We start from the raw sequence: 25,507 nt of genomic DNA on the forward strand, positions 1-25,507 counted from the left end.
TTTTCTGAGACAGCATTTTTGCTCTTGTCACCCAGGCTGGAGTACAATGGTTCACTGCAACCTCCGCCTCCCAGGTTCAAGCAATTCTCCTGCCTCAGCCTCCCTAGTAGCTGGGATTACAGGAGCCCACCATCACACCTGGCTAATTTTTTGTATTTTTAGTAGAGACGATGTTCACCATGTTGGCCAGGCTGGTCTCAAACTCCTGACCTCAGGTGATCCACCCGCCTTGGCCTCCCAAAGTGTTGGGATTACAGGCGTGAGCCACTGCACCTGGCCGCTTTTTTTTTTTTTTTTTTTTTAAAGAGATGGAGTCTCGTTCTATTGCCCAGGTTGGAGTACAGTGGCATGATCATAGCTGAGTGCAGCTTCAACCCCCTGGGCTCAAGTGATTCTCCCACCTCAGCCACCCAAGTAGTTGGGCCCACCGCCATGCACTACTGCGCTTGGCTAGTTTCCAAGTTTCTAGGACATTTTTCAAAAACAACCATATCTGCCCCACTTCTAAAATAAACCAGCACAAGAGCAGAGACCAGTAAATCATTTTCCCTCTCATTGCAAAATGGAAAGAGCTAAGGGAAGGAGAATGTTTCTGGGAAAGAGCCTATTAAAGCAGATAGTACTTCTTTTTCAATTTCAGGATCCTGTGTAAGAGCTTCTTGATTTCTTTCTTTTTTTTTTTTCTTTTTCAGACAGAGTCTCACTCTGTTGCCAGGGCCAGAGTGCAGTGGCGCGATCTTGGCTCACTACAACCTCTGTCTTCCGGGCTCAAGTGATTCTCCTGCTTCAGCCTCCCAAGCAGCCGGGATTACAAGTGTGCACCACCATGCCTGGTTAATTTTTGTATTTTTGGTAGAGACAGGGTTTCACCATGTTGGCCAGGCTGATCCCAAACTCCTGACCTCAGGTGATCTGCCCGCCTCGGCCTCCCAAAGTGCTGGGATTACAGGCATGAGCCACCATGAGCCATCAAGAAGCCTTAGCTTCTTGATTTCTTTTTTTTGAGACGAAGTCTCACTCTGTTGCCAGGCTGGAGTGCAGTGGCATGATCACGGCTCACTGCAACCTCCGTCTCCCAGGTTCAAGCGATTCTTCTGCCTCAGCCTCCCTAGTAGCTGGGACTATAGGTGCGTGCCACCATGCCCAGCTAATTTTTGTATTTTTAGTAGAGATGGGGTTTCACCATGTTGGTCAGGATGGTCTTCATCTTTTGACCTTGTGATCTGCCCACCTTGGCCTCCCAAAGTGCTAGGATTACAGGCGTGAGCCACCGCGCCCGGCCTCCTTTTCCCCGCCCATCCCCCGAGACTGAGTCTTGCTCTGTCACCCAGAGCTGGAGTGCAGTGGCACGATCTTGGCTCACTGCAACCTCCACCTCCCAGGTTCAAGCAATTCTCCTGCCTCAGTCTCCCTAGTAGCTGAGATTACAGGCACATGCCACCATGCCCGGCTAATTTTTGTATTTTTAGCAGAGACTCAAACTCCTGACCTCATGATCCGCCTGCCTGGGCGTCCCAAAGTGCTGGGATTACAGGCGTGAGCCACCACACCCAGCCCAGTTTCTTGATTTCTTACATGAGCAGGAAGAGCCACTGCAAACCCCACATGGTCCACTAGAATCTGGGAAAGTCACCCTGTCCCCTTGCCAAAGCCAATTTACTTCTAAGAAGGTACCAGGGGACAAGGGCATGAACAGCTGCGAGGATGCCAGTTTCTGCATCTTGCCAGGTACCATACAAACCTTTGCTGTTTTCAAAATGCCATCGTTGTTCGCTGGATTTGTGGTGACGACAAATTGTCCATCATTATCATTCAATATGGTGTATACAGCCTCCCACGCTGGGGTATTGGGGGCATCAGCATCAGTCACTTTCAGTGTGGTGATTACGACATTAGCCTCGTTCTCAGGCACCTGACCCTTGTACTGCAGAGCAAAGAGACATGTCATTTACAAAGTACCAAGACTGCTAGCAAAGCTGAGTCTCAGGGCGCTAAATGAATCCTCTTTTTTTGTTGTTTTTTTTGAGACAGGATCTCACTGTCACCAGGCTGGAGTGTATTGGAGCGATCATGGCTCACTGTAGCCTCAACCTCCTGGGCTCAAGCAATCCTCCCACCTCAGCCTCCAGAGTAGCTGGGACCACAGGCATGTGCCACCACACCTGGCTAACTGAAAGCAAGCTTCAAGGAGAAGATGTGACAAGGAGAGGCCAGGCAATGGGCACACTGGGGTGCAATGCTACAATCTCAGCTCACTGCAGCCTCCGCCTCCTGGGTTCAAGCAACTCTCATGCCTCAGACGCCCGAGTAGCTGGGATTACAAGCATGCACCACCATGCCCGGCTAATTTTTGTATTTTTAGTGGAGACAGGGTTTCGCCACATTGGCCAGGCTGGTCTCAAACTCCATTCTCAAGGGATCCACCAGCCTTGGCCTCCCAACTTGCTAGATTACAGCTGTGAGCCACCACGCCTGGCCATTATACAGGATGATTTAAACTTCCCCTACTTGGTTCTCAATACCTTCCCCTTGAACGCATGTAACATCCTTGGCGTTCGATAATTCTCATAAGATGTCTTCCTAGCTATACTAGAAACACCATGAGAATGGAATCTCTTTGTGTGTGATGGTCTCTCCAGTGTCTAACACAGTGCCTAATATAAACTTAGAAAATATTTGTTCAATAAAGAAATGAAACCCGGTAATATTTGCTATAAAAATGTACCATATAAGGCTACTATGAAATCAGTAGGTGCTTTTTGCAACTTCGCAATCTTGCGCCAATTGGCCCTAGGCCAAGGGTGGAAAAAAGATGCCAAAAGACAACTGCCATCTCAAGATGCTTGCTTTTAAGTTTAAAGTTAACATTCGCTAGTCTGGAGAGAGTTTTCAAAGACTTCGCCCATGAGCAGTGGTGAAATTTAGTTCATGAACAACAAAAGACCTTTCTTTGGAAACCCTCTAAGGAGTTATAGAATTACCGTGGTGGGATTGAAGATGGGAGGGTTATCGTTGGTGTCAGTGACTGTGATCACAGCTGTTGCTGTTGTGCTTAACCCATCACCTTGAAGGTCAGCAGCTTGAACCACCAGGGTATACGTAGGGAAACTCTGCAGAGAGATCGACACAACCAAGTCAGGACCAGGAACACTAGCCACCTTTGGCCTAGCCCAGCCCAACACATGGAACCAGAATATTTAACCATCTGCTTCATGCCAGCCTGCCTGTCTTCTACACATGGAACCTCTGGGCAGAAGCTTAGATGCAAAGCTCAGACCATCACTGTATTAACTGACAACTGGCCTAGCAGGATTTTGCTTTGTCCACGGGATTGGGCTAATACACATTTGTCCTCCACACCCTCTGGATCCTCCTGACCCCTGACCTCTCGGTCCAGCCCAGTGGTGACCACACTGATGACTCCTGTGTTCTTGTTAATGGTGAACATATTTTTGTCAGGCAGCTCAGGATCTTGGCTGAGGATGGTGTAAGCGATGGCGGCATTGTAAGTGTTCACATCATCGTCTGCGTCTGTGGCTGTGACCTCCATCACAGAGGTCCCTGGAAGAGTTCAAGGAGAGGACGGTTTAGACAAGCTGTACTTTGGGACCGGGTCAATACTGCTTAATCCAATTCTGCCCTGAGGGATAAAGGAGGGGACATGGGGGTGGTACCATGTCAGAGTTCCCTAATTCCTAGAATTCTTACCAAAGTGCTAGGGGAGGAAGAAAGCTCAAACTTTCTAAGTTTGAACAAACTATCAACTTATTATCCAGGTATAAATACACAAATGGTAATAAAGAAAAGAAAGGGAACGATTACCACAAAAGTCAGGGTGTGGTTATCTTTTTTTTTTTTTTTTTTTTGAGATGAGAGTTTTGCTCCTGTTGCCCAGGCTGAAATGCAATGGCGCAAACTCAGCTCACCGCAATCTCTGCCTCCCAGGTTCAAGCGATTCTCCTGCCTCAGCCTCCCAAGTATCTGGGATTATAGGCATGCATCGCCACGCCCAGCTAATTTTGTATTTTTAGTAGAGACAGGGTTTCTCCATGTTGGTCAGGCTGGTCTCGAACTCTTGACCTCAAGTGATTTGCCCACCTTGGCCTCCCCAAGTGCTGGGATTACAGGTGTGAGCCACCGCGCCCAGCCTAGGATGTGGTTATCTTTATGGAGGAGAGAAAAGAATGTGACCAAGAGGGATTGTTTAGGGCTTTAAGGTACTGGCAAAGATCTGTTCCTTAATTAGGAAGGTTGTTCTTAGCCACGTATAGTAGCTCATGCCTATAATCTTAGCAGCTTGTGAGGCTGAGGTGGGAGGATTGCTTGGGGCCAGGAGTTTGAAAGTAGCCTGGACAACAAAGCAAGACCCGGTCCCTAAAAAAAAAAAAAATTTTTTTTTTTTTTTTTTGAGACAGAGTCTGGATCTGTCACCCAGGCTGGAGTGCAGTGGTGTGATCTCAGCTCACTGCAACCTCTGCCTCCCGGGTTCAAGCAATTCTCCTGCCTCAGCCTACCAAGTAGCTGGGATTACAGGCACCCACCACCACGCCCGGCTAATTTTTTTGTATTTTTAGTAGAGACGAGGTTTCACCATGTTGGTCAGGCTGGTCTTGAACTCCTGACCACAGGTGACCCACCCGCCTTGGCCTCCCAAAGTGCTGGGATTATAGGCATGAGCCACCATGCCCAGCCTAAAAAAAAAATTTTAATAATAAAAAAGGGAAGATTGTTCTTAAACTCTCCCTATTTTATATGTTTCCACAGGTAGACTGTTATACACAAGCATATAACACAACAATGGCTTGCCAAGAAGTTCTGTCCATAGGAAGGATCAGCTTTAGTTACACAACCTTTGGGGTTGGACAACACTTTGGGGTCCAAAGAACCTAAGAGTCTCTCTGGGTATTCAGATTCTCATTAGTGGATATACCTGGAAGAGCACCTTCCATGACAGACCCCTTAAAGACCTCCTGGGTGAATTCGGGCTTGTTGTCATTCTGATCGGTCACCGTGATCACAATCTCCATTGGGTCCTCAACTGCATTCCCGTTGGATGACACAGCATGAGAGAAGAGCTGAAACAACCAAGTGAGGGTGACCTGAGTTCTGATGAGGAAGAAAATGTGGGAGAAGGGGCCCGGCCAGAGCACAGTGCTCTCCCCCGGCTGCCACACCTTCCCACGCTCTGAGACCCCCAGTGGGTGACTTTTCTCACACATGTGCTGCTGCTGCTTTAGTGAGATCATAACAAGGTAAGACCCATGGGCTGGAGAACACCCCCACTGGCTCAGACCTCCCATTTCCCACATGAGGACCAGGGCATCAGACCTAGAGACACAGGTGGGGGCCTGAAAAACTCTTATTCCATGCCGGGTGAAACTTGCTCTGGTCCTTCTAGTCTAGCATTTCCCCCAGATATTTCTGAATTTGGTATCAATATATGACTTCCTGGCCAGGCATGGTGATTCACGTAATCTCAGCACTTTGGGAGGCCAAGGTGGGCAGATTGCTTGAGCTCAAGATTTCAAGACCAACCTGGGCAACATTAGCAAGATCTTGTTTCTACAAAAAATACAAAAATTAGCTGGGTGTGGTGGCCTGAGCCTTTAGTCTCAGCTACTCAGGCAGATGAGGTGGGAGTGTCGCTTGGGCCCAGAAGGTCCAGGCTGCAGTGAGCTATGATTGTACCACTACACTCCAGCCTGAGTGACACAGGTAGACCCTGTCTCAAAAAAACAAATATCCAAAACAAAAAAACAAAAAAAATGACCTCTTGGAGGCCGGGCGCGGTGGCTTACTCCTGTAATCTCAGCACTTTGGGAGGCCAAGTAGTGTGAATCGCTTGAGTTCAGGAGTTTGAGACCACTCTGGTCAACATGGTAAAACCCCATGTCTACTAAAAACACAAAAAAATTAGCTGGGCGTGATGGCAGCTGCCTATAATCCAGCTACTCGGGAGGCTGAAGCAGGAGAATCACTTGAACCCGGGAAGTGGAGGTTGTGGTAAGCTGAGATCACATCATTGCATTCCAGCCTGGGTGACAGAGCGAAACTCTATCTCAAAAAAAAAAAAAAAAGACCTCTTGGTTTTCCTAAGCTTGCTGCTCCCAAGCCCAAGAAATGAGTTTTGCTCCCTTATATCATCACTGTCCTATTCCTTTAGGTCAGGGACTTCCAGCCCCAAGAACAGGTTGACATCTTGGGTCTAAATTTGTCCTGGTTGTATGAGGATGCATGGGGATTCTCCTTCCTTTCTTCCTGACAAGGAGAAAAATTAACAACCCCAAACTGTCCCACCGTCTCCCGTCATTTCTCCTTAGCAACAGGTCAAGAGGTGTCAAGTTAAGCTCCTCATGTGTTCAGAGCCTCTGATCTGGGGATCCAGTATGGGTTGACCAAAAAATCCCAGGTGGATGTTACCCCAGTGTCAACAAGCTTCTAAGAGATACTTACAGTGTATGTGGCAATGTGTTCTCTATCCAGAGGCTCTGTCACCTTCAGCCATCCTGTTTCTCTTTCAATAATAAAGACACCAACAGGGGGTGTGTCAGCTCCTTGGCCAGTGATGCTGTAGAAAACCTTGCCTTCTTTGTCTTTGTTGGATTTGATCTGAAGACAAAATGAAAGAAAAAGAATTAGTAAAGAAGGATCCCAACATTGGGTCTTTTCCCTTTCACTCCTTGGTACTTCTCTGCCAAATCCCTCCCAGAAAAATAGAGAACTTCTTTCTCTACCTGAACCAGGTTTTTAGGAAATGGGCCTTTTTCATTTTCTGGGCAGCTGATGGGAGGAATAACCCAGTCTCTCTTCTGTCTTCTGAGGCCAGGAGAGGAGTTGGGAAATGTGAGCAATTCTGCTTGGATTCCAGAAACAGAGGCCTAAAAGGAAAGAAGATGAGGAACAAGATGAGACAATTCAGGATGGATACTACGGGTCTAACAGTCCAACCTAGCCAGACAGTGTCCCCAGCCTTCCGTGGGCAGTGTACAGTTTGAATTTAATGACACATTCTCTTATCAATGACAAATTATATATATCCACCAAAATGACCAGTCAAAACAAAAACCAATGAGCCCCTTCGCTATATCGTAAAGACTGCATTCTCTTTTTATCTTTCTTAGTGTCCAGAGCTCAAATAATCATCATGCATACACAAGTATTGGTTTCAGGGTTTGATATTATAATTTACAAGTTGTTTCAAGCCTTCATAATCTCATTTTATTTTTATTTTTTTGAGACAAGATCTGGCTCTATCACTGAGGCTGGGGTACAGTGGCAAGATCTTGTCTCACTGCAACCTCTGCCTCCCAGGCTCAAGCCATCCCTTCCATCTCAGCCTCCTGAGTAGCTGGGGACTACAGGTGTGCACCACCATGCCTTACTAATTTTTGTATCTTTAGTAGACGTAGGGTTTTGCCATGTTACCCAGGCTGGTCTCGAACTTGTGAGCTTAAGCAATTTGGCCTCCCAAAATGCTGGGATTACAGGTATGAGCCACCACACCCAGCCCACAATGTAATTTTTAATAGCAACATTATACTCTGATGATTTAATATCAGAGCTTACTCAACAACTGAATATTTGGGTTTTCGATTTCTTTTCTTTTTTCAAATAGAGACAGGGTCTTGCTCTGTCACCCAGGCTGGAGTGCAGTGAAGTGATCAAAGCTCACTGCAGCCTTGAACTCCTGAGCTCAGGTGAGCCTCTGACCTCAGCCTACCAAGTAGCTGGAACTACAGGCATGCACCACCACGTGCACCTAATTTTTTAAATTTTTTTAATTTTTGTAGAGGCAGGGTCTTGCCATCTTGCCCAGACTAGTGTTGAACTCCTGGGCTCAAGTGATTCTCCTGCTTTGGCTTCCCTATTTGCTGGGATTACAGATGTGAGTCACTGCACCAAGCCTCTTTTATGTTTTTCTTGGGGACATAGGTCCTCAAAGTGGAGTTATCCCAAAACAAGTAGATTTTGAGAACTGGTACTAAGAACTACTTTGTGATCAATATAAATCTCTTCATCTCACTGTATCATTATATCTATATGGTTTCCATTTGTTCTAATAGAAGCTGTTGGGATAGAAGCCAAAAACACCCTTTGAGACTTGTATTGAACAGTTTTCATATGCAATAAAGATAACTTTATGCACATGCAGGGAAATAAGAGAGTTGAAAATGGAAGGAAAATATTTGCCAAATTGTTTAAGTGTTTTAAAGTGATTACTGGTAACACAGCAAAGTTTCCAAGGGAAAATTCTATCTCTCACCCTCCACATAAAAACTCACAGTCACTGATCATTGCTTGCCAAGTTTGAGTTCAGCTCTATTTTCTGGCTTTAAGATTGAAGATGCACCAGATACATGTGAGACATGACCAGGTATCATCACAGAACCCTTCCTCAAAGCTGCACACTGGCCACATGTGCACACATGCGTACATACCTACGCTCTCTGCCCTCTACATCCGGTGTTTGTCTCCTAGAGAGGCAGCCCAGCCTGCGCCAAGGGCAGGCTCTGGAGCTAGACTGCCTGGCTTTGAATCCTTATGATGGTACCTCCTTGCCCCAGGAAGATATTACTTAATTTCTCTGTACTACAGCTTCCTAATGTCTGAAATGGGGATAATATTAGAACCTATCTCATATAATTCTTGGAAGGATTAAATGAGATGCTGGTATTGCACATTTAAAGTACTGTGAACAGTGCCTGAAACATAGTAAGTGCTCAATAAAGGTAATGATGGAGATGATGGTTGGACTGGTTGGAAAACACTGAGTTATGGTTTTATTGAGATTTGACCCCAGCACACGAACAAAATAAAAAACTGACCATCAACACTGTATCCTGGGCCAGGCATGGTGGCTCACACCTGCAATCCCAGCACTTTGGGAGGCTAAGGCGGGCAGATCACTTGAGGTCAGGAGTTTGGGATCAGCTTGGCCAGCGTACCAAAACCCCACCTCTACTAAAAGTACAAAAATTAGCCAGGCATGGTGGCGCACATGAGGTCCCAACTACTTGGGAGGCTGAGGCATGAGAACCACTTGAACCCGGGAGGCAGAGGTTGCAGTGAGCTGAGATCATGCCACTGCACTCCAGCCTGGATGACAGAGAGAGATTCTGCCTCAAAAATAAATAAATAAATACACAAAAATTAGCCAGGCATGGTGGCATGTGCCTGTAATTCAAGCTACTCAGGAGGCTGAGGCAAGAAAATAGCTTGAATCTGGGAAGCGGAAGTTGTAGTGAGCTGAGATTGTGTCACTGCACTCCAACCTGGGAAACAGAGCGAGACTCTGTCTCAAAAACAAAAACAAAAACCAATTCCAGAAAAACCACTGTATCCTAAGGCTTACAACAGCCATCTTGGCCAGGCGTGGTGGCTCATGCCTGTAATCCCAGCAGGCTTTTTCCTTTGGGAGGCCGAGGCAGGTGGATCACCTGAGGTGAGCTCGAGACCAGCCTGGCCGACATGGTGAAATCCCGTCTCTACTAATATTACAAAAATTAGCCGGGTGTGGTGGCGCACACCTGTAATCCCAGCTACTGGAGGGGCTGAGGCAGAAGAATTGCTTGAACCCAGGAGGTGGAGGTTGCAGTGACCTGAGATTGTGCCATTGCACTCTAGCCTGGGTGACAAGAGTGAAACTCTGTTTCAAAAAAAAAAAAACAAACAAACAAAACAACAACAAAAACTGGCCACCTTGCACAGCCATGGTGAGCACATGGGCACTGATGGATGAATGCAAACCCAGTTATCATCACATTGAAAGGAAAGGAACATGCATGCCTTGCTGACATCAGGACTATGGAATATTTTCAGAGAATGAATAAAGATGAACACTGTGCTGGCAAAACATCACACTAACATTTTCATGCGTGAAATGAAAGAGAGTCATGCCTGAAAACACTGCACATGGAACTGATCCCTCAGAAAAATAGGATACCGGGGGGGGGGGTGCGGTGGCTCACGCCTGTAATCCCAGCACTTTGGGAGGCCGAGGCAGGTGGATTGCTTGAGGTCAGGAGTTCGAGACCAGCCTGGCCAACATGGTAAAACCCTGTCTCTACTAAAATCACAAACGGAAGGGAAGGGGAAGGGGAAGAAAAGAAAAGTAAAAATAAAAAAGAAAAGAAAGGAAAGATGCCAGACTGAGAAAACTCACCCAAATAACATAAAAGAACTAGAGACTAAGATCTATTCTTATACAAATTGAGAGATTTTGAGCCTGTGCAACAAGGTGAGACCCTATCTCTACAAAAAAAAAAAAAAAAAAATTAGCCGGGCATCATGGTGCACCCTGTGTCCCAGCTACATGGAAGATTGAGGCAGGAGGATTACTTGAGCCTGGGAGGTCAAGGCTGCAGTGAGTTGTGTTCCCGCCACTGCACTCCAGCCTGGGTGACAGAGCAAACTCTGTCTCCAAAAAAAAAAAAAGATTTTGTTACCTGGATATGTTGTTTCTTAAAAAAGTTAAAAATTAATAAATATATAATGAAAGCGAGGTAAGACTGCCATCTAATTACAGTACCACCTGGTTCCAGAAGGATCCTTTGAACTATAGAGACAAACCAAGGTGAATCTCAAACCAGCTGAGGCATAATCTGCTACCTACCACCCAATATCCACTCTTTGTTTCTGATTGAAAACAAAATAAAAACCTATCTCTCCAATATATATCTCAATTTTGTAATTCTGGAATATACATTCCAGAAATGTATTCATATAAAAGACTACATTCCCTACATTGCACGTGCAGCCTGATGTGCTCATGAGGCTAAGTTGTGGCCAGTGTTTCTCAAGTGTTGCTTGTGGAGAATTCCACAAAGGTTGGGCTGGGCGCGGTGGCTCACGCCTGTAATCCCAGCGCTTTGGGAGGCTGAGGCGGGTGGATCACAAGGTCAGGAGTTCAAGACCAGCCTGGCCAAGATGGTGAAACCTCGTCTCTACTAAAAATACAAAAAAATAAGCTGGGCTTGGTGGTGGGCACCTGTAATCCCAGCCACTCAGGAGGCTGAGGCAGAGAATTGCTTGAACCCGGGAGGCGGAGGTTGCAGTGAGCCAAGATCGCGCCACTGCACTCCAGCCTGGGTGACAGAGCGAGACTTGTCTCAAAAAAAAAAAAAAAAAAAGAATTCCACAAAGGTTTCTTAAAAGGCAGACAAGGCCGGGCGCGGTGGCTCACACCTGTAATCCCAGCACTTCGGGAGGCCGAGGCAGGCAGATCACGAGGTCAGGAGATCGAGATCATCCTGGCCAACACGGTGAAACCCTGTTTCTACTAAAAATACAAAAAATAAGCCGGGCATGGCGGCGGGTGCCTGTAGTCCCAGCTACTCAGGAGGCTGAGGCAGGAGAATAGCGTGAACCTGGGAGGTGGAGCTTGCAGTGAGCTGAAATCGCGCTACTGCACTCCAGCCTGGGTGACAGAGCGAGACTCCATCTCAAAAAAAAAAAAAAAAAAAAAGGCAGACAGATAACTAAGTAATGAATTTTTATGCTACTCCTTTCTCCTTCTTATTGCTTAGAATAAAGACATGATTAAAAAAATAAAAAAAGACATGATGACAAGCTCCAGCCACCATCTGGGATCATGAGGTCTCCTTGAGGATGAAGTCATGTGCTGAGGATGACAGAGCAAAAAGGAAAGGGGGAACCTGGGCTCTTGATGACTATCAAGTCTCCATACTGGGCACAGCTTACCCTAGGGCTTCCTTAACTTGAAGAATAAACCACGACATAAACCACGACAACTGGGAGATTTATATAACATGTACTTGAACCTAATCCTGATACAGCAGACATGGAGGCAGAGACAAAGTTCAAGAGATGTGAAAGAAAAGTTGAAGACCCAAGCTCAAAACTGTCCCTGCAGCCAGGCGCAGTGGCTCAAACCTATAATCCCAGCACTTTGGGAGGCTGAGGTGGGCAGATCACTTGAGGTCAGGAGTTCGAGACCAGCCTGGCCAACATGGTGAAACCCATCTCTACTAAAAATACAAAAATTAGCCAGGCATGGTGGCGGGTGCCTGTAATCCCAGCTACTTGAGAGACTGAGGCAGAAGAATTGTTTGAACCCGGGAGGCAGAAGTTGCCATGAGCCAAAATTGCACCACTGCCCTCCAGCCTGGGAGACAGAGCAAGACTCTGTCTCTAAAAAAATAAAACTGTCTCTGGATCATAAGAGGCTTCCACACACAGCTGCCTGGCAAGGATTCACTGTGCTGAATTTTTTTCACATGAATGATGGCATCCCTTGGAGACTGAGTCAAGGAGCTATGTTAATATAGTCCTATAGTATTAGATTCCTCATTTTTCTGGTCTAATTACACCAGGGAGAAAAATCAGATCAGGAAGACCATTAAGTTCCAAGAGTATCAAGAGTCTTCAGGGAGAAAAGAAGATGTTACTGGCCCTGGCACTTACAACACATTCCACACTTCCAAAGCAGTAAGCAGGACACAACCAGAATATCCCCCAGAGAGACATTTCGGTAGGAAGCACCACGGGAGCACTTGAGAAACTGGCTTCGAGTAACAACCCCTAGAAACATTCCTGCTAAGAACCTAGGCAGACATCCATCCATCCTTCCATTCATGGCCAATTCATCTGTTTGTCTGTTCCTGGTATGGGCCGGACCTAAGGCCAGGCACTGCAAATACAATGGGAAAGGGTCTTGTGGAGGTTATAGTCTAATGGGGTAAGAGCTGCCCACTGGTTCTTCTCCTTCTTTGCCAAGACTCTTCTTACTGGAAGCACAAAAAGCAAAATGATCAGAGAACCCACACTCGGCCAGGCATGGTGGCTCACTCCTGTAATCCCAGCACTTTGGGAGGCCAAGGCAGACAGATCAATTGAGGTCAGGAATTCGAGACCAGCCTTGCCAACATGGTGAAACCCTGCCTCTACTAAAAATACAAAAATTAGCCGGGTGTGGTGGTGGATGCCTGTAATCCCAGCTACTCAGGAAGTTGAGGCAGGAGAATCACTTGAACTGGGAAGGTGGAGGTTGCTGTTGGTCACGCCACTGCACTCCAGCCTGGGCCATGGAGTGAGACTATGTCTTAAAAAAAAAAAAAGAGAGAGAGAGAGAGAAGAAGAATCCAGTTTTCATTCAGTCTTCTTCCCCCAGGAGGGGAGTGGTAAAGACAGCTAACAATGACTAAATATGCCTTGAGTATTTTTAGCATTTCACACGTATTAATTCCATCCTCACTATTGTCTCCATTTTACAGATGAGGAAGCTCAAGCATAGAGAGGTGGTGTAACTCCTCCAACATTAACCAAGTAGCAAATGGCACAGCTGAGACTCAGTCCCAGACGGTGTCCAGGCCTTTACCACTCTTGCACACTACCTGATCCCCACACCCCAAAAACTCCAGCAAGAATCATTCAGTTAGACCAAGAGCCCTCAACTCAGGCTGATTTGTCCCCCCAGAGGCCATGGGCAACATGTGGAGATACTTTGGGTTGTCACAACTGGTGGAAGTGCTACTGGTGTCTAACCAGTTAAGGCCAGGGATACTTGCTAAACATCCTACATAGTGCACAGGACAACCCCTACAACTCAAAATCATCCAGCCCAAAATGTCAATGGTACCAAGGCTGAGAAACCTGGATTAGACAGTGCACTAAAACAACAGCGAACTTCTCAGAAAAATGCCAACATACCTGATGGGGCGGGGGGCGATGGTGGTGCCCCACTGTATTCAGCGTGACTTTGGTGGAAAACTTTCTGTAGGTGGAGTCCCAGGCGTAGACCAAGAAATGGATCTGTGGGTTATGAAACTGTAAAGGCCTTTTGACTGTAATCACACCATCTGTGCCCACTTTGAATCGGGTGTCGAGGGAAAAATAGGCTGTCCTTTGTCGACCGGTGCAATCTTCAAAACTCACTGCAGGGCAGAAATCACAGAGATTAGGAAATTGGACAGATGAAAGACAAGAGCATTCCTTCTCCAAAGAGCGAACTTGTGGGAAGCCTCCCGCAAAACCAAACACAACCAAAACAAACCACAATCCGGTGACAGAACAACAAAGCCATCACCATAACGTTAGTTTTTCACAATTACAGGATGACTTCCTTGTGCTCTGATTTCTTTCTCATCTTCTTGTCAATTGAAAATATTATCTTGTCTAGAAAGTAACTTCTCGGCTGGGTGTGGGGGCTCATGTCTGTAATCCCAGCACTTTGGGAGGCTGAGGTGGGTGGGTCACTTGAGGTCAGGAGCTTGAGACCAGCCTGGTCCAGCATGGTGAAACCCCATCTCTACTAAAAATACAAAAATTAGCCAGGCGTGATGGTAGGTGCCTGTAATCGCAGCTACTCGGGAGGCTGAGGCAGGAGAATCGCTTGAACCTGGGAGGCGAAGGTTGCAGTGAGCCAAGGTCGCACCACTGCACTCCTGCCTGGGCAACAGAGGGAGACTCAAAAAAGATGAAAGTAATTTCTCTTTTTCAATAACAACAAAAAAAGGAGGCTGCTCTGTCCATTGGCCCTTGCCAGTCAGCAGGAGAACAGATCACTAAAATAACTGGGACTGAAGACCTATGTTCCCAGAAGTTAGTGCCTAAGGTACAGCGAGAAGCCATTTACATTTAAATAAGCCATTTACATTTAGAACAACAGTGGCAGATAATGAGAGAGCCAGCAAGCAGTAATGGTTAAGAGTAGACTCTGGACCAAACTGCCTGGTTTAAGTCCCAGCTCTGCCACTTATGAGCTCTGTGACTTCAGGCAAGTTACTTAACCTCTCTGTGCCTCAGTCTACCTATCTGCAGAATGGTGGCAACAATAGTAACTATCTACTACGATTGTTTTAAGGTACATAGACAGCACCTTGCACATAACAAGCATTATATTAGTTTGTTAAATACAAATTTTAAAACAAATATGGCTTTGATTAATCATTGATTCAGCCCCCATGAGTATTCCACAAAAGTCACTGATAAGTCAATAGTTACTGACTGCTGATTACATGAATATCTTCTGAGGAACCAAGAGGTGTTACCTACTTGCAGCCTAGGGCACAGAGGAGAAACTGATCAATTGATCACTGTCAGAGAGATGGTGAAGGTTTCACAGGAAAGTCTTTAACCTGACCATGCAGGGTAGCAAGACAAATGCAAAAGACAGAAAAGGACTACTTGGGTGGAGAATGTTATGACCAGTGGCTTAGAGACAAAACTACTTAAAGCTCTATAGCTATTAAAGTATTAAAACTTTAAAAAGTATTAATATCGTTCAGGCACAGTGGCTTATGCCTGTAATTCCAGCACTTTGGGAGGTTGAGGCAGGTGGATTATTTGAGCCTAAGAACTTGAGACCAGCCTGAGCTACATAAGGAGACCCCATCTCTACAAAAAAAAAATAAAATAAAATTAGCTGGTCGTGGTGGTGCACACCTGTGGTTCCAGCTACTTGAGAAGATGAGATGGGAGGATCACTTGAGCCCAGGAAATTGAGGCTGCAGTGAGCCATGATTACACCACTGCGCTCCAGCCTGGGCAACAGAGTGAGACCCTGTCTCAAAAAAAAAAAAAAAAGTCTGGGCACAGTGGCTCATGCCTGTAACCCCAGCATTTTGAGAGGCCAAGGTGGGCAGATCACTTGAGGTCAGGAGTTTGAGACCAGCCTGGCCAACATGACGAAACCCTGTCTCTACTAAAAATACAAAAAAAATTAGCCAGGCGTAGTGGCGGGCGCCTGTAATTCCAGCCACTTGGGAGGCTGAGGCAGGAGAATCTCTTGAACCTGGAAGGTGGAGGTTGCAGTGAGCTGAGATTGCGCCACTGCACTGCAGCCTGGGCAACAGAGCGACACTCCATCTCAAAAAATAAATAAAAGTAATCAAAACTTTAAAAAGTATTAATACCCTAAAACTGGAGAAGCTGTGGTTGAAGCATCTACACTATACATTAGAATCTCAAAGGACTCATTCAAATAGGTAACCATCAAGCTATATGCCAGACACTGTTGGACTGTGAGGACAAAATCGTGATGAAGATAGTTAAGGTTTCTGCTCTCATTGAGCTTACACTACTGAGGAAGAGATGGACAAAGACAGAAACTTAAAATTTCAGGCAGTGGTAAGTAATAGGTAGAAAGAAATTAAAATAAAAGAGGGTGATATAAGAGTGGCAGAGGAGAAGGGAGTTTGCTGAAGATGTAACATCTATTGCATGGTGAGGGCAGGCCTTTCTGAGGTAGGACCATCTGAGCTGGGACCTGAAGGAGCCAGCCTTGCAGAAGCCTGGCTCAAAGAAGCTTCCAGGCAGAGGGGAACAGCCGATAAGACCATTCATTCTAGGAAACTCTCAGCTTGGCCTGTTTTCCTCCCTTTCAAATAATTGTCCGATGGAATTTCTATTTCATCCAAGTGCTCTTTTATAAAAATTCCTGCCGTCCTATCTTACAAGGCTAGACATGAGGATCAGGTTTCTGCCAGAAAGCCCTGAAGCCATCCCTGACGCCTGGGCAGCAGTTCTCATTTCTTCCACCAGGGGCCACCCTTGCAAACATTTCTGAAGCCAACAGCCCTGCCCTTGCCAGAGAAAAATAAGACCACGTTTGGGGGTGAGAGGGGAAGTACCAGATTTTCTCCATTTTGAAGATGACACTGAGGCTCACAGAGGTTAAGAAATTTACCTGACATCCTGTAACTATTAAATGGCAGAGCTGAGACAGGCCCTTAACATGGGTTAGTCTCATGGTTGGCTCTTCCTCTCTCTGGAGAGACCCTATTAAGGCCTTGGTTGTTTTTTTTTAAATAATATTTTTCGTAGAGATGGGGTCTTGTTATGTTGCCCAGGCTGGTCTTGAACTCCTGGACTCAACCAGTCTTCCTGCCTCGGCCTCCCAAAGTGCTAGGATGACAGGCGTTGAGCCAGTGTGCCCGGCCAACCTTTTTTTTTTTTTTTAATTATTATTATTATTTTTTGAGACAGAGTATCGCTCTGTTGCCAGGCTGGAGTGCAGTGGCACGATCTTGGCTCACTGAAACCTCCGCCTCCTGGGTTCAAGCAATTCTCCTGCCTCAGCCTCCCGAGTAGCTGGGATTACAGGCATGTGCCACAACACCTGGCTAATTTTTGTAGTTTTTGTAGAAACAGGGTTTCACCATGTTGTCCAGGCTGGTCTCAAACTCCTGACCTCAGGTGATCCACCCACTTCGGCCTCCCAAAGTGCTGGGATTACATGAATGAGCCACCACACCCGGCCCCAACCTTGGTTATTTTTAAAAGGAAGATTATGCCTCCAAGCTAGGATCCCAAGACTGAGATCAGAGGCTACCCCATGCAATAGCTGGGAGTCTGCTACCTGGCAAATAAACTGAGCAACCAAACCAGGAAGAGTTCATTCATAGGAAGGGAGCTGTGTCATTCAAAGAGTCGCCCACCTGACCCTCCCTCCCAGTTTGTTAAAAAAAAAAAAAAAAAATCACCACCATGCCCCAACCCCTACCTTCTCAGCCCTTAGACTGGGTCTACAACTCACTTCCGCAACTTGAAGGGAAGGATGTGGTGAGCAGGGGGAGCCGTAATAAATGACGGGAAGACACAGACAAGGAAAAGGGGCTGGACCCAGGGTCTGCGACTGGATTATAAACCCAGATTCTGCCATGTTCTGGCTGGGTGGCTTTAGCAAATTGCTAAACCTCTATGGGCCTTGGCCTTCTCTACTATAACATAAAGGTTATCACCACTGTTTGAGCCTACCTCTAGGGTTTTGTGAAGACCAAGACAGTGAATGAGATGACATTTTTTAAGTTAAAAAGCAATGAAAGTAGAAGAGATGACTATTATTTCTGTGTATTTGGGTAGACAAGTGTTTGTTAACTGAACAGCTGAGCCATAAGATGATGAAAGAATCAAGAAGGAATGCCAAGTCCTTAAAGGATGGGCAGATACCATCCTTTTAAGTCTAAAATAGGAATTTCTTTTCAAACTAGCAAAACCAGATGCTCTTCAAAAAGTCCTCCCCCACCCCCAGCAGAAGTAATGGGGCAACTAGGTCATCTTTAGGGGCTTGTCATGTAAACAGGGAATGAGGGCTGCACTGAATTCCTTTCTCCAGCCTTCCCAAATTTAGGCAGTGAAAGTTGAGACAAGCATGATTGGACTTGCCAAGGGTGGCAGCCTGAAAAAATGAAAATGGTTTTGCAAATAACTTGATCCAAGGCACTTAACCTGCTTTGGGGCACCTCATCTTAATGGTGGTTAAGCCCTACCCTTTGAGAAGTGAGAGTATGACGGGGAGCCCCAACCTGAATTCCAGGTGCTCATAAGACTCATTATCTCCCCATGCAACCTGATCCCCTGGGCTGATTATAGGAAATTATAGGAAAGATTGAAAGGTTCTCCAGCTCCAGGAAGGCTCTGGGAAGCTCATTGTCACGCTGGCAAGGGCTGGGTTGTCTCTGAGCCTGGCAAGTGGGAGGAAAGAAGAATGGCAAAATGTTGAAACTAGAGGATCAGTATACGGGGACTGGGTATATTTCGACATGCCCATAATAAAAAGCTAACAAAAATAAAGCTAACAAGGGTCTAAGTGTTCTTTAACCCAGCATGCCCACCTTTCATAAACTTATTTGGTCACTTGTTGTAAAACTAAATCCCAACAAAAGAAGCTAAGACCCCATTCCCCACTACTGGCCATCTCTATGTGGGAAAATCTTTTTTTTTTTTTTTTTTTGAGACGGAGTATCACTCTGTTACGCAGGCTGGAGTGCAATGGTGTAATCTCAGCTCACTGCAACCTCTGCCTCCCAGATTCAAGTAATTCTGCTTCAGCCTCCTGAGTAGCCGGGATTACAGGTGCCCACCACCACGCCCAGCTAATTTTTGTATTTTTAGTACAGACAAGGTTTCACCATGTTGGCCAGGCTGGTCTCGAACTCCTGACCTCAAGTGATCCGCCTGCCTCTGCCTCCCAAAGTGCTGGGATTATAGGTGTGAGCCACTGTGCCCAGCTGGGAAAGTCTTTTCACTACAACAATATCATCACCATCATCAAAAACTGCAGCCTCAACTAAGCTTCAACTAGCTTTTGTGAACTATTTTATTCACATTTTATTTAATTTTATTTGTGTGCTTTTGAGACAGGTCTCTGTCACCTAGGGTGGAATGCAGTGGTGCAAACATTGCTCACTGCAGCCTTGGCTTTCTGGGCTCAAGCAATCCTCCTGCTTCAGCCTCCTGAGTAGCTGGGGCTACAGGTACATGCCACCATGCCTGGCTAATTTTATTTTTTGTAGAGATGGGGTCTGACTATGTTGCCCAGGCCGGTCTCAAACTCCTGGGCTCAAGCAATCTTCCCACTTTGGCCTCCCAAAGTGCTGGGATTACAGAAGTGAATCACTGCGCCCAGCCTCATTTTAATTTTTTGAGAAAAGGTTTTACTCTGTCACCCAGGCTAAAGTGCAGTGGCACAAACGCTAGCTCACCGCAGCCTCAGCTTCCTGGGCTCAAACCATCCTCCCACCTCATCCTCCAGACTAGCTGAGACTACAGGTGTACTCCACCGCAGCTAATTTTTAATGATTGTTTGTAGGGACAGGGTCTCGCTATCATGCCCAGCCTGGCCTTGAACATCTGGCCTCGAACTTCTGGCCTCAGGTGATCCACCTGCCTCAGCCTCCCAAAGTTCTGGGATTACAGGCATGAGCCACCATGCTTGGCCTATTTTATTAGTATTTTAAACGTGTAGAATATTAATGTGCCATGCTCTATTTTAAGCATGTGCTGCCACACCCAGCTAATTTTTGTATTTTTTGTATTTCAGCAAAAAATGTAATTTTATGTTTACAAGACTAGATGGGGTTTTGCCATGTTGCCCAGGCTGGTCTTGAATTCCTGGCCCCAAGCAATCCACCGATCTCAGCCTCCCAAAGTGCTGGGATTACAGATACAAGTATTGTGCCTGGCCAGGAGGCAGTTTGAAAACAACAACAACATATTTTCTTTACATATCCTTGTATTACTTTGCCTGTTACAATTAGAATGAATTCCTCTTTTTTTTAATGACAAAAACTAGTAAGAATGACTTTTAAAAAGTGTTTTTAACACCCTGTGACCACTGCATGCTGTTATTAAACCTACCGTGCCCCACTTTCTAGCCTACTGGGCAAAAGTAGCTTTCAAGAGAGGACCCCAAGAGAGATGACTGATGTTCAAATACAAATGAAACCCAAGTTCATGATAAGCTTTTGGTCCCGGGCAGGCTCTGAGCACTCAGCAACATTCCTTGCTTGAAATTGCCATCATGCCACACGGAACAGTCCCACTTTGACGATCCCGTTTCTTCTCCCACGCCCGCCTGGTCCCATAACTGGAATGTGAGTGGGTAGAAACAAGACAGTCTCAAAAGCCTCTATATTATTTTCAGAAGATGTTGGGATTTAAGGACAGGGGCCAGCTATGAAAGGCAGCAAACCATAGTTGAGTTATTTGGTAACCAGTGGGATAACCTAGTGTCTTAGACGCAACTAGTTGGAAGCAGTGTTTTGTCCACACTGCACACAAAGGGGCACATTGTGGATTGCCTCCCTCTCATCAGAACACATTTCCCACAGCAAACACCAAAGAATACCGCATTTAGCAATTTTTTTTTTTTAAGACAGAGTCTCGCACTGTCACCTGGGCTGGAGTGCAATGGCAGGATCTCAACTCACTGCAACCTCTGCCTCCCGGGTTCAAGCCATTCTCCTGCCTCAGCCTCCTGAGTAGCTGGGATTACAGGTGCCTGCCACCATGCCCAGCTAATTTTTTGTATTTTTAGTAGAGACGGGGTTTCACTATGTTGGCCAGGATAACCTCGAACTCCTGACCTAGTGATCCGCCTTCCTCAGCCTCCCAAAGTGCTGGGATTAGCCACCGCACCCGGCCTGCATTTAGCTTTATTCAAAGACCATTTGAATTTGAGAGCTCAGTCTCAGTTATGCATAAAAACTGGAGGACAAGATCAGAGAACTGGCTGGGCATGGTGGCTCATGCCTGTAATCCCAGCACTTTGGGAGGCCGAGGCAGGTGGATCACCTGAGGTCAGGAGTTCAAGACCAGCCTGGTCAACATGGTGAAACCCCGTCTCTACTAAAAATACAAAAAATTAGCCAGCGTGGTGGTGGGCGCCTGTAATCCCAGCTACTCGGGAGGCCGGGACAGGAGAATTGCTCGAACACAGGAGGCAGAAGTTGCAGTGAGCAGAGATTGCACCATTGCACTCCAGTGTAGGTGACAGAGCAAAAAAGACTCCATCTCAAAAAAAAAAAAAAGGCTGGGTGCGGTGGCTCACGCCTGTAATCCCAGCACTTTGGGAGGCCAAGGCAGGTGGATCACGAGGTCAGGAGATGGAGACCATCATGGCTAACATGGTAAAACCCCGTCTCTACTAAAAAATACAAAAAAAATTAGCCGGGCATGGTGGCACGTGCCTGTAGTCCCAGCTACTCGGGAGGCTGAGGCAGGAGAATGGTGTGAACCCGGGAGGCGGAGCTTGCAGTGAGCCAAGATCGCGCCACTGCACTCCAGCCTGGGCGACTGAGCGAGACTCTGTCTCAAAAAAAAAAAAAAAAAAAAAAAAAAAGCCCGGCATGTTGGTGCACCTGTAGTTCTAGATATTAGGGAGGCTGAGGCAGAAGGGTTGCTTGAGCCCAGGAGTTGGAGGCTGCAGTCTGCTATGATTGTACCACCACACTCCACCCTAGGTGACAAAGCAAGACCCCATCTCTAAAATTATAGTAATAAAAATTTAAATAACAAATTTTTAAAAATAAAAATGCAAAGGAAAGAACAATCAGGCCTCCAGTTTGTCCATACTTAGGGCATGTTGAAAAGGACATTCAAGTTCCACCAAGAACACTGACTCTCACTTGATAAGTCTCTAATGTTGTGTGTCCCTTTGCTACTAAGAACTATGGACAAGGCCAGGTATGGTGGCTCATGCCTATAACCCAACACTTTGGGAGGCAGAGGCAAGAGGACTGCTTGTGTCCAGGAGTTTGAGACCACCCTCGGCAATATAGCAAGACCGTGTCTCTACAAAAAACTCAAAAAGTTGGGCCGGGCGCGGTGGCTCAAGCCTGTAATCCCAGCACTTTGGGAGGCCGAGGCGGGTGGATCACGAGGTCAGGAGATCGAGACCATCCTGGCTAACACAGTGAAACTCCGTCTCTACTAAAAAATACAAAAAATTAGCCGGGCGTGTTGGCGGGCGCCTGTGGTCCCAGCTACTCGGGAGGCTGAGGCAGGAGAATGGCGTGAACCCAGGAGGTGGAGGTTGTGGTGAGCCGAGATCGCGCCACTGCACTCCAGCCTGGGGGACAGAGAAAGACTCCGTCTCAAAAAAAAAAAAAAAAAAAAAAAACTCAAAAAGTCAAAAATTAGCTAGGAGCCGTGGTGTGTGTCTGTAGTCCCAGCTACTTGGGAGGCTGAGACAAGAGGCTTGCTTGAGCCCAGGAGGTCGAGGCTGCAGTGAGCTGTGATGGTACCACTACACTCAGCCTGGGCAACAGAGTGAGACCTTGTATCAAAAAACAAAAACAAAACTATGGACAACAACAACAATCTATATCCTTATTAGATAAAGCAGTCCTGTGTGGTAGGGATTTTAGCACCCCCCCCCTTTTTTTTTTTTTTTTTTGAGACAGAGTCTTGCTCTGTTGCCCACACTGGAGTGCAATTGTGCAATCTCAGTTCACTGCAACTTCTGCCTCCCAGGTTCAAGGGATTCTGCTGCCTCAGCCTCCTGCCTCCCGGGTTCAAGGGATTCTCCTGCCTCAGGCTCCCAAGTAGCTGGGATTACAGGCGTGTGCCACCACGCCCAGCTAATTTTGTATTTTTTCACTTGAGATGAGGTTTCACCATCTTGGTCAGGTGGGTCCTAAACTCCTGGCCTCAAGTGATCCATCCACCTTGGCCTCCCCAAGTGCTGGGATTACAGGTGTGAGCCACTGTGCCTGGCCAGCATCCCTTTCTTATAAATGGGGAAACAGAGAAAGAACTTAACCAAGTTCCATACTATGAAGTGATGGAAGCTGTGGTCTGATGCTACTTAGCTGCCAGGACTCACCAGGCAGCCTGTCTGTTAGTACTAATGAGCCATTCACAAGCCTGCTAGCTGAATGGATACTGAGGAGTTAGTTCTCACAAAAGAATAGGACAGTTGGAGAGTAACTTGAATAACGGCAAAAGCATCATTATACACACTCCCTCTCTTCTTGGATGAAAACTGAGCCTTGGAAATCCAGTTCCAGGCCTCAGAGAAAGCTAAGGATATTCCAACAGCCACACAGAGGAGGAAGTGTTATACTTCAGTTTCAAAAAGGTCTCGCTGTATGTTACCACTTTGCATAAGCTGAAATAAGTCAAAGTTCCTCTAAACTGCCAACGTCAACCGCAACATTTTTCCAGGGAAGATAAGCAGGTTGGAGTATCACGTTGCACAAGCATGACTCTTAACGTGCCCACAACATCCATGCAATGTGCTCTCAGGGCGGCAGCTGAGGCTTCCCCACCCCTGTTGACAGGCGACCTCCATGGGTTCCCAGGGACTGGAAGTGTATTTGCATGAAGCTTATCAAGTTCCTTCTAACGTCCCCCAAACATATGTGCCCAGAACAAATTATATATCGTCTCTGCCTTCACTGAGCTACAATGTCAACAATGAACGCTGCCTGGATGGCAAGCAGGGAGCAAAGTCCCCTTGGCTTCTGTCCCCATCAAAGCAGACGGGGGTGAATAGAGAAAACAGTGACATTGAAGATTAAGGAAAAGTTAGCCCAGGACCCTTTACCCTTTACTTTCTGAAGTGGGAGAAACAAGGCTAAAGGTGTAAGCCATCACCCTTGACCTTTTCCCTTTGTTTAAGATTACTCAAGTGACTTGGTCACACTGGCAACGGGTGTCTTTTTGCTTTCCCAACCATGGTTGTGCTTGGACAAATGCTGTTTCCTTCTCTGACAGCAAACACCATGGGTGTTGATCAGAACCAGCCCGGGGGGAAGGGTCATGAATGGTGCTTCTGGAATTGATTAAAAGTCAGTGTCGCAGGGCGTGCTGGCTCACGCCTATAATCTCAGCACTTTGGGAGGCTGAGGTGGGTGGAACACTTGAGGTCAGGAGTTCAAGACCAGCCTGGTCCACATGGTGAACTGTCTCTACTAAAAATACAAAAATTAGCCAGGCATGGTGGCACATGCCTGTAATCCCAGCTACTCGGGAGGCTGAGGCAGGAGAATTGCTTGAACCCGGGAGGTGGAGGTTACAGTGAGTCGCGATTGCGCCACTGCCCTCCAGCCTGGGCGACAGAGCAAGACTCCGTCCCCCAAAAAAAAAAGTCAGTGTTTAGGCCGGGTGTGGTGGCTCATGCCTGTAATCACAGCACTATGGGAGGCCGAGGCAGGTGGATCACCTGAGGTCAGGAATTTGAGACCAGCCTGACCAACATGGTGAAACCCAATCTCTACAAAAATTCAAAACTTAGCTGGGCATGGTGGTGGGTGCCTGTAATCCCAGCTGCTCGGGAGACTGAGGCAGGAGAATTGCTTCAACATGGGAGATGGAGGTTGCAGTGAGCTGAGATCACGCCACTGCACTCCAGCCTGGGCAACAGAGAGAGACTCCATCTCAAAAAAATAAGCAAACAAAATACAAAAGGTAGACGTCCCCACCTCCTTTGAGGGATTGCTTCAAAGATTCTTCCTCCAGTAAATCTTTAGCGAGCCCTTACTCTCTTTGTCAAGCATCATCCTAAGGCCTGAGAAATACAGCAATGGACAAAGCAAAGTCCCTGACCTCATGGGGCTTTCATTTCAATGTCAAAGAGATAATTAACAAGTAAATCAATAAGTAATCATGGTGGCTCATGCCTGTAACCCCAGCACTTTAGGAGGCTGAGGTGAGAGGATCACTTGAGGCCAGGAATTCAAGACTAGCCTGAACAACATGGCAAGACCCCATCTCTACAAAAAAATTAAAGACTAGCTGGGTGTGGTGGTGCGTGTCTGTAGTCCCAGCTACTTAGGAGGCTGAGGTAGGAGGATCACCTGAGCCCAGGAGGTCGAGGCTGCAGTGAGCTGTGACTGTGCCACTGGACTCCAGCCTGGGCGACAGATTGAGAAGCTATAAAAAAAAAAAAAGAAAAAGAAAGAAAGAAAGAAAGAGAGAGAGAGAGAGAGAGAGAAAGAAAGAAAGAAAGAAAGAAAGAAAGAAAGAAAGAAAGAAAGAAAGAAAGAAAGAAAACGAAAAAAAGTATCAGGAATGAAAAGTGTAATAGAGAAATATAAGCAGGTAAGGAATTTCCAAGGGCTTTATGCGAGAGGCAGGACAACTCACTAAATAAAAGACATTAGGGAATATTAGGGCATATTAGGGAATAAAGGGAAGTGAAAGAGACTGCCCCACCTTTGAGCTGTGTGCTGAAGTAAGGGAGAGAGCAGGCGGCAGTGCGGGGGAACAGTTCCGAGGTCTACTCAAAGCCTGCACACCTACTGTGTACATGCCTCCTGCATGG

General features: G+C 46.5%; 1 protein-coding gene across 2 annotated transcripts in view; it reads right to left on the bottom strand.

The window, feature by feature from the left end:
- Positions 1-25,507, bottom strand: part of CDH1 (cadherin 1) — a 99,147-nt gene that overhangs the window by 18,769 nt on the left and 54,871 nt on the right. The window contains exons 3-9 of one of the 2 annotated variants that reach the window (XM_055298419.2): positions 13,669-13,892; positions 6,735-6,878; positions 6,454-6,609; positions 4,931-5,075; positions 3,386-3,561; positions 2,982-3,110; positions 1,742-1,924 (exon numbers count right to left, since the gene is read on the bottom strand). In XM_055298419.2, the coding sequence (XP_055154394.1) occupies positions 1,742-1,924; positions 2,982-3,110; positions 3,386-3,561; positions 4,931-5,075; positions 6,454-6,609; positions 6,735-6,878; positions 13,669-13,892 (1,157 nt within the window). The remainder of the gene's footprint in view (positions 1-1,741; positions 1,925-2,981; positions 3,111-3,385; positions 3,562-4,930; positions 5,076-6,453; positions 6,610-6,734; positions 6,879-13,668; positions 13,893-25,507) is intronic. The other variant, XM_055298421.2, reaches the window with a different exon arrangement.

The sequence above is a fragment of the Symphalangus syndactylus genome, chromosome 11, assembly GCF_028878055.3.
Source record: "Symphalangus syndactylus isolate Jambi chromosome 11, NHGRI_mSymSyn1-v2.1_pri, whole genome shotgun sequence".
Taxonomy (NCBI): Eukaryota; Metazoa; Chordata; class Mammalia; order Primates; family Hylobatidae; genus Symphalangus; species Symphalangus syndactylus.